Below are 16,172 nucleotides of genomic sequence, written 5' to 3'. Positions count from 1 at the left end.
GTACATAGGGAAACAATAGAGGACAAGGAAGGTAGATTTCTAATTGTGAGAGGTCAGATCCAGGGAACTGATATTACCCTATGCAATATATATGCTCCTAATGATAAACAAGATACTTTCATTAGACATATTACACACCTTCTGACAGAGTGGTCTCAGACGAGGACGATTCTGGCAGGCGATTTTAATGTAGATTTTACGCTACAATCTAGAGGATCTCACCTTACGCTCACTAATAAACAGAATAAGCAATGCAAAATGACTAAACTAATACAAGATCACCTAACCACACTTGCTCTAATAGACTCCTGGAAAGCTTTATATGGTCACACAGACGACACTACCTTTTTTTCAGCAGCACATAAGACATATACAAAATTAGACTATGTTTTTGTTAGTCAGTTCTTACAACCTATATTGATAACTTCGGCCATTCACTCCTGTGTGTGGTCGGATCACTCTATAGTGCAACTCAAATTAGGCAGTATTCAGGTACCAAATAGGAAAAGAGTTTGGACATACGATCCAATCTGTCTAAAAGATCCTATGGTCCACAACACAATCACACAAAGTATGCTGGAGTATTGGGACATTAACACAGGATCTACAGATAATCCTATTTCAACATGGGCAGCTCATAAGACTTACTTGAGGGGACTGCTCATTAAAGAAAAATCTATCTTACTCCGCAAAAACAACACACAAAGATTAACTCTCCAAAAAGAGATAGACACGCTAGTGAGACAACACAAACTTACACAATCTGGAAGTATACTTACGCAACTCAATGACAAGCGCACAAAACTAGCAGCAATTCTAAATGATCAAGCGGTAAAAGCAGCATTCCGACTCAAGACAAATTACTATATTTATACTAATAAACCCGACAGATATATGGCGAATAGAATTCGCGAGAGAACAAAATTAGCTACAATACCACAAATTCAAAAACAAGACGGCACCACTACATCCCACCCGCAGGAAATTGTTGATTGCTTTGCTCAATACTATAGCACGTTATACGAGGGAACTCATGTCAGCCATTCCCCACATACCGAAACCATACTTACTAAATTATTAGACGAAGCCCAACTCCCCTCCATTACAGAAACAGAAAGAGATGACCTTAACAAGGAAATCACTATTAATGAGGTACAACAGGCTATCAAAGATCTAAAGCCAGGGAAGGCCCCGGGTCCGGATGGTCTGCCCGGGGAATATTATAAACTATTTAAAGCCTCATTAGCCCCACATTTAGTTAAATTCTCAAATTATATTATGCAAGGTTACGAGATTCCATCTGATCTTCTAAGAGCTAAAATAGTTGTCATCCCTAAACCAGGGAAAAACCCGAAATGCTGCACCAGCTATAGACCTATATCCCTTATAAATCAGGACTTGAAAATTTTCACTAAGATTTTAGCAAACAGGTTGAAATATATCCTCCCGAACATAGTACACCCAGACCAGGTAGGGTTTGTTTTAGGTAGAGAAGCACCGGACAATGTTCGGCGCATAATCACTGCAATAAATCACCTAGACCACACTAGAACGCCTTCTCTGGTCCTGTCATTGGACGCGGAGAAGGCGTTTGACAGAGTTGACTGGACATACATGTTCACGGTTCTGGACAGAATGGGATTTGGAGGCCCTTTTGTAGAAGCCTTGAGAAGCATATACTCTAACCCCATGGCTGCGGTAGGTGCCATGGGACATCACTCTGGGCCCATTTACATACGAAATGGCACGAGGCAGGGATGCCCACTATCCCCGTTGCTATTCGCCCTATGCATGGAACCTCTGGCGGCTAGTATTAGACGCTCCCCCGATGTAACAGGACTTAAAATTAAAGACACTGACTATAAAATCACCCTCTTCGCGGACGATGTTCTGCTGACGCTGACCAGACCCCTTACGTCTTTAACAGGCCTCTATGATATCCTACAGAGGTTCTCTATTGTGTCAGGATATAAGATCAATATGGATAAAAGTGAGGCGCTAGCAATATCTTTACCAGCCCACACAAAAAAACTAATCGAACTGAATTTCTCATTCTCATGGGCCAAATCATATATTAAATACCTAGGAATTAAGTTAACGGTTCGCTATAGTGATTTATATAATACAAACTATCTCCCTATGTATAGAGAATTGCGAAGAGATATGGCTAAATGGAAGCTTCTTAACTTTTCTTGGTATGGCAGGATCTCTGCAATAAAGATGAATCTATTACCAAGAATCCTCTATTTGTTTCGGACCTTGCCTATACTAGTCCCAAAAAAAGACCTAAAAACCCTTCAGACAGATATTATCTGCTTTGTAAACGGCAAAAAGCAATCGAGACTCCCTTATAGAGTACTAACTAGACATAGACAATTAGGGGGGGCAGGGGTCCCTGATTTACTTAATTATTACGACGCATCTAGGCTGGCCCAAACTGCGCTGATGGGATCCTCAATAAAATACTTGGTGTGGATGGACCTAGAGAAGGAGATAGGAGAATTAGATTCCCCGGGAGATTTGGTTTGGGACAGACTTCAACCCCAAGGTAAAATCAAAAAATACTCCCAAACCACAGTATTTTCGATTGATCATTGGACAACACTAACGAAAAATGAAAAACTGATGCCAAGCTTTTCCTCTAAGATGCCACTTAAATATCTTATTCCACATGACTACCGAAGACAGTTAGACAAATGGGAAAACAAGGGTCTGTACCGGGTAGGGGACTTGCTAGCACATAACAAACCACTAACCTTCAATCAACTAAGAGAAAAGTTGACACCCATTCCCCTACATTGGTATTTATATTTACAGATTGCATCTGCACTAAATCGATATATACCACACATGCACAAACAGATTAGCACTACATTGGAGAGATTGTGCTGTACCCCCTCTAGACCCAAGAAATCCATTTCACTGTTATATCTTGCGTTACAAAACTTAATTAATGAAAATAAACCAGCGGTCATGCTCAACTGGGAAACAGATACACATTCAACACTAGAGATAAGCGAATGGCAGGAATTGTTCTATTCCTCCTGTAAGGGACTAATTAGTGCCGATTTAAGAGAAAATAGCCTTAAGACCATTTTTAGGTGGTATCTAACCCCAATCAAAACGTCACACTACACTGAGGGGAGAAGTAGAAATTGTTATCGTGGATGTCAGTCGACTGGTACATACATACATATGTGGTGGGAATGCCCTGGTGTGACTCACATCTGGACTAGACTATCGGTATTTCTCAGCACCCTTCTAGATGAACAGATATCACTGACCATTTCCCAGACGTTATTAAATGCTCCACTTCCAAACTTTAATAGGCATATTAATACCTTCATTAGAATACTCTGCACAGTCACGAGAATAGGAATAGCCAGACACTGGAAAGAGGGAGTACCGACATGGTGCGAGATACTAGAAAGATTTAAACTAACATATTCTCTATACGAAATGGCAGCAAAAATACTAGATACGACGGAAAACTTCCAAAAGATTTGGTTCTATTGGATAATGCATCCACCTTAATATGATTATCCTAATCTAACCTGATAGAACAGTAAAAAGAAACATGATGGGAGGGGGAAGAAGGTAGGAGTTTTGGAGAGACATAATTATGAAGACTACACTGAGTTTACTATATCATATTCAGAGGTGTGACACATCAAGAGTACATTCTAGTGACCTAAAGTTATGTTTAGTTAGTTTTCTTTTATTGTAATAAAAATCCACATGAGAGATAGGTGTCTTTCATAAGAAATATATCAGGTATGCCTTACTGACTTTGAGACTTGATTGTATGTTGTAATTCCATGTGAAAAAAGATAAACCTCAAACTGTTAAATTTAGGAACTAAAGGGTTTATATGCCTGACAAGCTGATAATGTAATCAACTGTAAAAGACCGATATTGTATTCAATGATGTTATTTCAATAAAAATTATTTTATCATAAAGATATTAACCTGGGTTACCTGTACTAATCTCTTGTTCTTAGGGAAATTTGTAGATCATACTTGGCTGAACTGTCTGCTAAATAGTACCAGTGTGATAAACTCCAGTAGGTTTTCTCTTTGTGCAAGATATTAGACTTTTTTTTATATATGCCTAGAATATATCAGCAGTTACGTACTGCATTGCAAAATGTTTGCATAGATAAACATTTTTTATTTGTTAGTACTGTCTGCTATGTTTATATAATATTCTTTGCAGTGACCAATTAGCAACATATATAAAGGTGTTCCTGCACTGATCAAGCATTAGTTGTGTAGTAAGCTGGTTCCTTTCTAGCCTTTTTCATGTCAATGAAAAACTAATATTTAAAAAGTTAAAGGGATAGGAATGTCAAAATTAAACTTGCATGATTCACTTGTATTCTCAAATTGTTTCATTCTGTTGGTATCCCTTGTTGAAAAAAAATACCACCATCCTTGTCACTGAGATCTTTTACCATGATTTTGGCACATATCCTAAACTAGTGAGAGCTAGCTGCTGATTGGTGCCTGCACACATGTGTCTCTTGTGATTGGCTAACTCGATGTGTTCTTCTAGATGTCAGTACTGCAATGCTGTTCCTAATAATGGTATTTAAAGTAGATCTTTAAAAATGTTAACCAGAGCATTGTAACATTGCCTTTTTAGCAATCCCTATAGTTTTAATGTAAAGTGCAGGGAATGCTATTAGCATGCTCATTGCGCTGGTAACTTAAGTGTTGTGCTTGAGCACATTTCAAAATACCACTGAAAATGTAGTGCTTTTTAAGACCTGAAGTATATCATTATTAATAGTTAGTACATCACAGAACTGCATGAAGATCTCCACTACTTATTTACCTTTGGTTTAGTGCTTGAGCGATATCTGACATAAAATTTACTGCGCACCCCCTTGGAAGACTGTTTATGAGGGAACTAGCACATGTAGATGTTAGCGCCCCCTAGATTTTCGCTCAAGCAGTATGAAAAAAAATATGCTATTAATTGTGTTCAATTAATGCTAAAGCACAATAGTGCTAACATTTTTGGGTTACATTTCTAATCTGGGCCTTTATGGGAACTACATTTTGAGTTGAATGTTCCTTTAAGTTGGCCTTGTGGCAGGTTATATATGCTTCTGTATGGTTTGCTTATTAACTAGGCATCTATTTATACTAAATACAGAACATTGTTATCAAATGTAAGTTTATTAAAGAAACCGTTTGAACTGTGCACGCTGAGAAGAAAAAAACAAATGGCTTCAAATTATGACACAAATAATAGCATTAAAATGCAAAGATATCTGGCTTTTCCCTATTAAATTGGAATAAAATAGTCTCATTTTATTGATCCAAGAACTTTAATGTCAGATTTTTTGCAATTCTTTTAACTACTGTACATTAGCTGTAAATATGCTAATGCTCTATAAATTATAAGTAATGCTAATCGTGTATGATTCATTGTACTGATAGCTATATAAAAGCATACAAGAAACATTATTGACACAATGTGATTCTGGCATTTACAAAATTACTCATTTAGTATTCTGGTTAACCAACCACTTTTATGTTGAACAATTGAATATCTGATTTTTATTTTAGCAGCAGAGAGAAACATTATGAGCCTTCGCTTGATGTTGCAAGCTATTAAAAATATCTGATCATATCATGTAGAGAAAATTGTTATAGCAGCTAACTTACGTGGTAAATGGTGGAAAGAGCTATTCTTTATGGGGGGGGGGTGTCTACAAATATGACTAATTTTAGTGAAGGGTAAGGTGTAATTTATTTAAGCAATACAAATAGACATTTTAAAACTCTTCTCCTTTAGTATAAGTTTTGTAGTTTAATGACAATACTTCAGCTGTTAATCCTGGACCTCACTGCAGGATTTCAAGAACATCTGTAATCTGCTAATACTGTATTATATTACACAGGTAACCTCCAAAATAAATAAGAAAATGGTTGTATCCAGAATTTGATTAGCCATAGTTGTATATATTTAGAATGTAAGCTCATAAGTCCACCTGTCCTGTTGATCATTTTATGTAAAGGTGGTTTACAGTGACTCAAGGGCAGCACTTTTCTAAGGAATTATGATTGATTCCTATATTAGTTATTCAAATACTTGGAAAAAAAAATGTAAAGTTATAGGGCCCTTTGGTAATTTAATGTTGTAACCTAGATTCTCTACTGAAACCAATCAGGAATAGTTATAGATGGGCAACAGGAATGTGAAGCCAATGATTGTTTGGAATATAGCAGTGTTAAATCAGGAGCCTGCACTTCCACTTTTTTAAAGTAATTGGAAAGCTATTTTTTTTTTAGAATTAAATTATATGAAAAGGGGACAAAAAAAATATGGCAACATATTTTTTTACTACACATAATTAAAACATTCATATTACAATGTCTAAGTCCCTTTAACAATATAATCTCAATGTCTTTTTAGAGTTTTAATCTGGTTACCTCTTAAACACATTTTACATTTTATTTTCTATTCATGCATATGAAAGCTTGTTGTTTAATGATACAGCTATGGGAGCTGTCCTAATCGATCAATAAATGTTGCAGTATGCAAATTTTCCTTTCTATTTTAATTCAAATTTAAGCAAAATTTGCATAATTTTTATTTCATAGTGAAATAATTTTAAAATCTATAATCAATTGTTTTATACATCTTATAGATTAGTTTTCATTTTGTTTACAGTGTCTTTTTAGGTGCAATATACATGTTCTTTTTCAAATTACTTTAATTATCCTTACATTTTGTTACACTGGTAACTATCTTTATTTTAGTCAAGCTTATTTTTCTATCATTGTTCTAATGTCATTCACTTTCTCGATAATGAACAATTTATTTAGTGTTAATTCCTTCTTACACTGAAATACTCACATGGTCTATATTGAGTTGAAATGAGAAACTTAATAGATCATTTCTCATATCTAAAACTGATGGTAAGACAAGATAAATAGAATCAGATTGCAACTGCTAATAACCTTTGTTATTTAAGTGTTTAGAAAATTAAGTATGTGACATGTAAATTTGTGATAGCCATTAAAATATGGAGAAAATATATTTGTCTTAATATTTCCATTTATTTTCCCTCTAGTATTTTGAGATGGGATAATGAGACAGATGTCTCTCAACTGGAAGGACATTTTGACATTGTTATGTGCGCTGATTGGTAAGTACATAAGAATGGTAAAACGGGTGTTGAGAAAAAAAATAGATTTGTTCAAATAATTGTGCTGTTCCGCTCTCTGACGGCTGAGCAAAGTCAACAAATCAAGCACAAAACCACCTTAACCTCAACAAATTAATATTCATCTCCATGTGACAGTTATGAGGTAGTCTTCTATCAGATAGTAACTTCTACCACATTATTTCCCAAAGATTGATTTTGAGAAGCATTTCCATTTTGTGAAATTGCCTCTGTTTCATGCTTGACGTATCGGTAAAAGGACAACTTAAGCAAATTGCAAATAATTATGGTTCAGGGAGGAACAGTCTGGAGAAAAGGGAGTTTATCAACACAAACAGCTCAATTAGCTTACTTGTTACTAAAGATCTGACTATTGATATTAGCGCTAGATTGTACATATCCTTTTTGCATACAAGTGATCGCTAAAATAATGCTTTCCAGAAAAGGGGTTTTCACATTGTGTTTTGACATGTAGTTTCTAGTGGCTTATTGAACGTTATAACTAAATATCTTTGAGTGACTCCTGGCCTTATTTTGAAGTATAATTGTACTTAAGAGCCCTGTTAATATGTATACGACCTTTATAGAATTCAACATCGTACATATGTCAGTGGTATAAAAACTGCCACAAACTGTATTTGCTATTTGTCAAGATTAAAGAATACAAAAAGCTATTTTAGAAATAAGCTATAATAAAGTTCCATTTCAGAAATGTAATAAAAATAGATAACCTTGTAAACTTAATTTTAAGGGACTTTATAGACAAAGAAAAATGTGACCATGCATGCAAGAGAACAGCAAGTACATATATTTAAAAAAAATTGTATGTTAAAGGCTATATAAATGCTGTTTAAATTTGAATTAGAACTTAAAGGGATAGTTTAGTCATGATTCAGATAGAGCATGCAATTTTAAGCAACGTTCTAATTTGCTTCCTAATTTCGTTCTCTTGGTATCTTTATTTGAAAAAGCTAGAATGTAAGCTTAGGAGCCAGCCCACTTTTGGTTCAGCACCTGGGTAGCGCTTGATGGTTGGTGGCTTTTAGACTTACATGCCTGTTTTTTTAAATAAAGATACCAAGAGAACAAAGAAAAATTGTTAATAGGAGTAAATTAGAAAGTTACTTAAATTTGCATGCTCTTTCTGAATCATGGAAGTTTAATTTTGACTAGACTATCCCTTTAATATTTGCTCTTTCTAAAATATCTACGGGCCAAAAAATGCTAAATGCAGTACTTATTGACAAAGGCAAATCTAGCTCAAACATTTTATTATAGGCTTATTTAGTATAGAGAAATTAATTTTTCAAAAAATTAAAAACTTTATAATATTTTACTTTTCTTTCCTAAGATATGGCGAGTCCACGGAATCATCAATTACTGTTGGGAATACCACTCCTGGCCAGCAGGAGGAGGCAAAGAGCACCACAGCAAAGCTGTTAAGTATCACTCCCCTTCCCACAATCCCCAGTCATTCTCTTTGCTTTCATACAAGGAGGAGGTGAAGATCTTGGTGTCTGATAATGCAGTAGATTGTGTGGTATTTCGCGCCTCTCTGTGGCGTAGTTTTTTTTCAGCTGATCATGTGAGCACTCTGCCGGCTTCAGATTCAGAGCAGTGTTGACAGCGGGAGTGTGAAATATTGTTGCTCAGGTCCTTTTCTTCTGTGTCTGGAGTTGGTGACAGGTAGGCGCCTCAACTAAAGCTGAGGTGTGGGGTTCCTGAGAGTTAAGGAGCGCTTAGTTGCACATTTATTTACATTCTTTTAATTTTGTTATAGCCTCCAAACAGTGTACCTTTAACAAGCGTAAGAGGAGACAGACTTTTCAATTTTTCTGGTAAATTTGCACAAGTGTTTTCTTTAGCAATCATGTCTGATACAGATCAGGATCAAATTCAGTTAAATGCATGTCTATTGTGTTTAGAAGTCCAGATTGCTTCGCCAATGCAGTTCTATTCCTCATATGTTAAAAAGATTTTACAGTGTAAAGAAAGAATTCTGATTGATGAGCCTAATGTCTCTCAGGATGATGCTGTTCAGGTAATACCACGGCCTTCTCCTGGAACGTCCCAAGCCGCAATGGCGTCACATGTAGTGCCCTGCAGTTCCTTTATAGCTCCCAGCGGAGCATATTTGAAAGCAGAAATTGCCACTCAGGTTTCCTATGTTAAAGGGAAAGCGTCAGAGGAAAAGGAATTCAGACAGCAAGGTCTCTGATTCCAGTGGTGTGTCACAGATGGCCCTTCCTCTTAAGTCTGATGAGGAAGATGCATCAGAGTTTTCTGAGGGTGAGTTGGATAGTGTAAGTCTGTCATCTGAAACTGATGGAAGTTCTTTCAGGTTTAAAGGACCAGTCAACACAGTAGATTTGCATAATCAACAAATGCAACCTAACAAGACAATACAAAAGCATTTACTCTGAATTTCAAATGAGTAGTAGATTTTTTTCTAACAAATTTCAAAGTTATGTATATTTCCACTTCCCCTGTACCATGTGATAGCAATCAGCCAAACACAAATGCATATATACGTATAGTCAGTGAATTCTTGCACATGCTCAGTAGGAGCTGGTGACTCAAAAAGTGTAAATATAAAAGAATGTGCACATTTTATTTTAAATTACATGCTGTATCTGAATCATGAAAATGTAATTTGACCTGAGTGTCCCTTTAAGCTTGAACACCTTCGTGTTTTGTTTAAAGAGGTGTTGGCTACCTTAGACGATTCGGGTACTCCTGTCTCTGTCCAGCCTAAGAAATCTAGTAAACTCAATAATTACTTTGAAATTCCTTCTTCTAAGAAGGTTTTTCCTGACCAGGCTTTGGACATTATTTCCCAGGAGTGGGAAAAGCCGGGGTAACTTTTTCCCCGTCTCCTATTTTTAAGAAAATGTTTCCAGTTGCGGACTCCATTATGGAATCATGGCATTCTGTTCCTAAAGTAGAAGGGGCTATTTCTACTCTTGCTAAGAGGACAGCTATTCCTATTGAGGAAAGTTTCTCTTTCAAAGATCCTATGGTCAAAAAGATGGAGGTATACTTAAAAAGAATCTACGTTCATCTTGGCCTTTTATGGCAACCTGCAGTTTGCATTGCCACCGTGAGATGTGCTGCATCTTACTGGTTTGATGCTTTGGCAGACTCTTTTCAGGTAGAAACTTCTTTAGATGAGATTCAAGATAGAATTAAAGCTCTTAAATTGGCTAATTCCTTTATTTCGGATGCTATCTTGCAGGTGATTAGGCTGAATGCCAAGTCAACTGGTTTCACAGTGTTAGGCCACAGAGCTTTGTGGCTGAAATCTTGGTCAGCAGATGTCTCCTATAAGGTTAAGCTTTTGACTCTTCCTTATAAGGGTAAGACATTGTTTGGCCCAGGGTTAGCAGAAATTATTTCTGATATTATGGGTGGAAAAGGGTATTTTCTACCTCAGGATAGAAAGAATAGAGCGAAAGGTCGTCAAAGTAATTTTTGTTCTTTTCGTAATTTCAGAGGTAAGTCTTCCCCAGCTTCCTCCAAACAAGAGCAGACCAAGCCTTTCTGGAAACCCAGTCAGTCTTGGAACAAGGGGAAGCAATCGAAAAAGCCCACAGCTGACTCCAAGTCAGCATGAAGAATTTGCCCCCAATCCGGGATCGGATCTAGTGGGGGGCAAACTCTCTCAGTTCTCTCAAGCTTGGATACAAGATGTCCCAGATCCTTGGGCTGTGGACATAGTATCCCAGGGTTACAAGTTAGAATTCAAGACCTTTCCTCACAGGGGCAGATTTTACCTCTCAAGATTATCTGTAGACGAGACAAAGAGAGAGGCGTTCTTAAAATGTCTACAAGACCTTTCTCTCCTGGGAGTGATTTTTCCAGTCCCAGTACAGGAGCAGGGTCTCGGGTTCTCTTCCAATCTGTTTGTGGTTCCCAAAAAAAAGGGAACTTTCAGGCCAATTCTAGATCTAAAATTATTCAACAAATTTCTCAGAGTGCCGTCTTTCAAAATGGAGAGGATCCACTCCATTCTTCCTCTAGTTCAAGAGGGTCAATTCATGATAACCATAGATCTGAAGGATGCCTCCATGTTCACATTCACAGGGATCATCACAAATTTCTGAGATGTGCCTATCTGGACAAATACTTTCAGTTTGTGGCACTTCCTTTGGGTCTTGCCACAGCTCCCAGGATTTTCTAAAAGGTCTTGGGAGCTCTCCTGGCAGTAATTTGTGCTCAAGGAATTGCAGTGGCACCTTACCTGGACGATATCTTGGTTCAGGCGCCATCTTTTCAACTAGCAAAATCTCACACAGAGATCTTGTTGTCTTTTCTTCGGTCCCACGGATTAAAGGTGAATTTAGGAAAGAGTTCCCTTGTTCCGGCTACAAGGGTGGTCTTCCTAGGAACCATTATAGATTCCCTATCGATGAGAATATTTCTGACAAAAGTCAGAAGAGCCAAGATTCTGTCCTCTTGCCTATTTCTTCAGTCGGCTGTTTGTCCTTTGGTGGCCCTATGTATGGAAGTTATTGGTCTGATGGTGGCTGCCATGGACATAGTTCCATTTGCTCGGTTCCATTTGAGAGCTCTACAGTTATGTATGCTCAGCCAATGGAACAGGGATTATACAGACCTATCTTAAAGTGCACGTTTGTCCCTCATTGACTGTCTGTTTGTCTGCACTTTCTCTGGTGCTTATTGCTTCCTAGATTTTTTACTGGATACTAATAAAGATTTTTTTTTTCTTTTACTTTACACCCTGAGTAGTGCCTGACTATCTTTTTCTCTTTGGCATTTGTATTTGGGGCTGATCTCCCTGGCTCCGGCGCTCCGGTATAGCCGGCTTTCTACTGGATGACCGTTTGCCTCCCTGTGTGTTCAGGATTAGTGTAGCTGCACGCCGTGGCATTTCTCTTTCTTGATAGATGCTCTGGCAGTTCCTTGGAACTTAAGGTTGGCATACCTTTTTCATCCTTTTGCTCTCCTTCCACAAGTCATTGCTCAGATTGTCAGGACAATTGTCCAGTATAATTCACCATTTTTATATTGCATATTAATCACATATGTCTGTGCTATATAATATAGGGGTACAATTGATCATGTGTATTTACTTATATATTCAGGTACACATACCCATATATATTATTTTTCAGTATTAATATGTAGCTATTAGCTAGTGCTGCTTGTCAGTATATAATTGCTTACTGTGAAGTTTTTGTACTTTATCAAAATAATCCATGTTTTGTTACTATGATATTCAAGGTCCCCAATCAAGCAAGAGAGAGCTTCAGTGATTCTAATAGCTCCTGTGTGGCCTTGCTGGATCTGGTACGCAGATTTAGTGTAAATGTCATCTCTACCTCCGTGGAGCCTCCCTCTGAGGAAGGACCTTCTTCTTCAGGGTCCTTTTCTCCATCCAAACATAATTTTTCTGAAGCTGACTGCTTGGAGATTGAACGCTTCATTTTATCTAAGCAAGTTTTTTCTGAGTCGGTCATTGAGACAATAATTCAGGCTCGTAAGCCTGTTACTAGAAGGATTTACCATAAGATATGGTGTAAATATCTTCATTGGGGTGAATCCAAAGGATACTCTTGGAGTAGGGTCAGGATTCCAAGAATTTTGTCCTTTCACCAGGAAGGTCTGGAGAAGGGTTTGTCTGTCAGTACTCTGAAAGGTCAGATATCTGCCGTATCCATTTTGTTACACAAGTGTCTAGCAAACATGCCAGATGTGCAATCTTTTTGTCAGGTCTTGGTTAGAATCAGGCCTGTGTTTAAATCTGTTGCTCCACCTTGGAGCCTTAATCTTGTTCTCAAAGTTTTGCAACAGGCTCCGTTTGAGCCAATGCATGCCATAGATGTTAAGTTGTTATCTTGAAAGGTTTTGTTTCTGACTGCTATTTCTTCGGGTCGGAGAGTTTCAGAACTCTCAGCTTTACAATGCAATTCGCCTTATCTCATATTTCATGCAGATAAGGCAGTTCTTCGTACCAAGTTTGGTTTTCTTCCTAAGGTTGTTTCAGATAAAGATATTTATCAGGAAATTGTGGTTCCTTCTCTTTGCCCTAATCTTTCTTCTCATAAGGAACGGTTGCTGCACAATCTAGAGGTTGTACAGGCTCTTAAATTCTATTTGCAAGCGACTAAAGACTTTCATCAGTCTTCTGCATTGTTTGTTTACTTTTCCAGAAAACGCAAAGGTCAGAAAGATACTGCTACTTCTCTTTCTCTCTGGTTGAGAAGTATTATTCGTTTGGCGTATGATACTGCTGGTCAGCAGCCTCCTGAGAGAATTACAGCTCATTCTACCAGGGCTGTTTCCTCTTCTTGGGCTTTCAAAAATTAGGCTTCTGTGGAACAGATTTGCAAGGCCGCAACTTGGTCTTCTTTACATACTTTTTCCAAATTTTATGAATTTGATACTTTTGCCTTGGCTGAGGGTTCTTTAGGGAGAAAGGTTCTTCAGGCGGTAGTGCCTTCTGTTTAGGCGACCTGTCTTGTCCCTCCCTAATCATCTGTTTCCTCTGGCTTGGGTATTGGTTCCCAACAGTAATTGATAATTCCGTGGACTCACCATATTGTAGGAAAGAAAACTAAATTTATGTTTTCCTGATAAATGTATTTATTTCTGGATATGCTGAGTCCACGGCCCCGCCCTTTGTTTTTTTACTAAACCTCAGGCACCTCTACACCTTGTGTTGCTCCCTTTCTCCTTTTCCTTCGGTCGAATGACTGGGGATCATGGGAAGGGAAGTGATACTTAACAGCTTTGCTGGGGTGCTCTTTGCCTCCTCCTGCTGGCCAGGAGTGATATTCCCAACATTAATTGATGATTCCGTGGACTCACCATATCCGGAAATAAATAAATTTATCAGGTAAGCATAATTTTGGTTTTTTTTACTAATATTTTACTATATATTTTTTAAATAGAACAAAAAACAATGGCCAATATAAATGCATATGTTGTCCATATCAAAACACAGAAGGGGACTGCACTCTTAGGCTGGACTGGGTACACATCCCATGACCCTGCAACATGCTCAGCCCTGGGTGCTCAATGGCACTCATAGGAAGCTGTGCTGTCCCCAGAGTCACAGGCAGTTAACCCCAGACAGGTCTGGGTGCAAGACCCATAGGAACAATTACAAAACAAATTAATACAACACACAGAGAAAGTCCAGCACTCACAAGCACTCACTCTCTTAGCTGAGAGCTTGTAAGTGAGTGCTGGGCTTTCTCTGTGTGTTGTATTATGTTGTCCATATCAACTAATGAGCAACTGATACCATGCAAATTATGCATTTACTGTTTTGTTTAAAGGGACAGTCTACACCTTAGTCATCTTAAAGTCTTACCTTAGATTTAGCTGCAAATAGCCTCCTGCACCCATTTCTATATCATGCAGCAGGAACGGTAAAACAAATATTTTAAAAAGAATAAAGTTTCTGGCCACATTGAAATGGCCACCAAACCCCGCCCACTGATTATGCTACAATCCGTGCTGCTTCTGGGCACTCTGCTGAATAGCACTGACAGTCTGCTGAATCCAACTTTTGTGATTGGATGCCAAATGCAGCTCGGATCATGACATTATCTGTGGGCAGAAACAATATTCTTTTTCAAATAATGTTTTTACAGTTCCTGCTGCATGATATAGAAAGGGGTTCAGAAGGCTATTTGCAGCTTAATGTAACGTAAGACTTTAAGATGATTAAGGTGTAGACTGTCCCTTTAAATTTCAGTTTAAACAGAAAAGGAATTCAGCACTTTCTATATATAAAACAGCCGAGCAGTTTAACTTGCATGGATGCCAGCGTTGTTTACTTAACTACAGCACCACTACAGCATTGAAACTTGACACAACTAGGAAGAATGGTGATCACCTGTATCGCTATTGGGAGACTGCTACTTCATTGGTTTCTTTATGATATTCTAAGTGGTTGAACAATGAGCGGAACTGCTCTTATATTATCCTACAGCCCCTTCGCCAGTGCTATGGACTTGCAAAAGGCAGATCTTGCAGTGGCAGAGAGGCGTCATTGAGTATCCTGGAATATTTCTATCTATGGGCCCCATGTATTAAAAGGTGGGCGGACAGCTTCTCAACTTGCGAAGCTGTCCGTCCGCCTTCGCTGCATACAGGCAGCGGATCTGTTGATCCGCTGGCCCGTATGTATCATTACACACTCCGATGAGTGTGTAATGCCCACCCCTTCATTTGCGCGAGTGAAGGGGCTTTCAATCACAGAGAGCGAGATAGTTCTCTGTGATTTCTCTTCGCCACCTCTGAGGGAGGTGTAAGAAGTAGCGGTCTAATGACCACTGCTTCTTACATTGCGGGAAGCAGGCTTGCATATGTGAACCTGCTTCGTACATGGAGCTCTATATGTTGGTAAACTGCTTTCTGTTTATGTGCCATATATTTTGTGGAATAGCCGCTATTTGTGATCCTTATGATTTTAATAGCGAGTGCTTCTGTGAAACTGCATAGATCCCCAAATATTACCTGCACTGGCGTTACCCTTGGAAATTTTCCTTGGGGCCAGTTAGCAGCAAGGATGCTGCAGCATCGTTAAAAAATATTGTAATGTGCTGGTGTCTATATGTGTAGAAAGCTACATTTACTATTTCTGCCCTAATATCTTCATCTGCATTGTGGTAAAAAGGTCAGTGTGTAGGATAAGGAGTATTGCCTTCTATGGGGTATTCTCTACTTTAGTGTCATGTGACTTAGTCTGTTTTATATATTTTTTCTATGTATACTTTGGGATGCTTGGATTGACTCCATGTTATTGCTTATAAATGTATTGCCGGAAATATTTTTTTCTATTTCTACTTTAAAATTTTCTATTAATAAAATGTATTATGTTTATATATCTATAGAGTGCTGAATTCCCTTTCTTTTTGAGACAATTTTAGTGCCAGCTCTCTGTTTTTTGATTAATTTTAACTTTACTTGTAATAACTATGCAATCAGAGATTTGGTTTTACTGTAATATGCAGATGT

The 16,172-nt window shown here is 37.9% G+C and overlaps 1 protein-coding gene across 1 annotated transcript in view; it reads left to right on the top strand.

The window, feature by feature from the left end:
* LOC128657839 (calmodulin-lysine N-methyltransferase) overlaps window positions 1–16,172 on the top strand; it is a 307,002-nt gene that overhangs the window by 128,159 nt on the left and 162,671 nt on the right. Inside the window, exon 5 of the mRNA XM_053712261.1 lies at window positions 7,089–7,163. Within this exon, the coding sequence (XP_053568236.1) occupies window positions 7,089–7,163 (75 nt within the window). The remainder of the gene's footprint in view (window positions 1–7,088; window positions 7,164–16,172) is intronic.

The sequence above is a fragment of the Bombina bombina genome, chromosome 4 (genome assembly GCF_027579735.1).
Source record: "Bombina bombina isolate aBomBom1 chromosome 4, aBomBom1.pri, whole genome shotgun sequence".
In the NCBI taxonomy this organism is placed as follows: Eukaryota; Metazoa; Chordata; class Amphibia; order Anura; family Bombinatoridae; genus Bombina; species Bombina bombina.
Note: the sequence above shows the minus strand (reverse complement) of the source record. Positions and strands in the feature narration are given on the sequence as shown.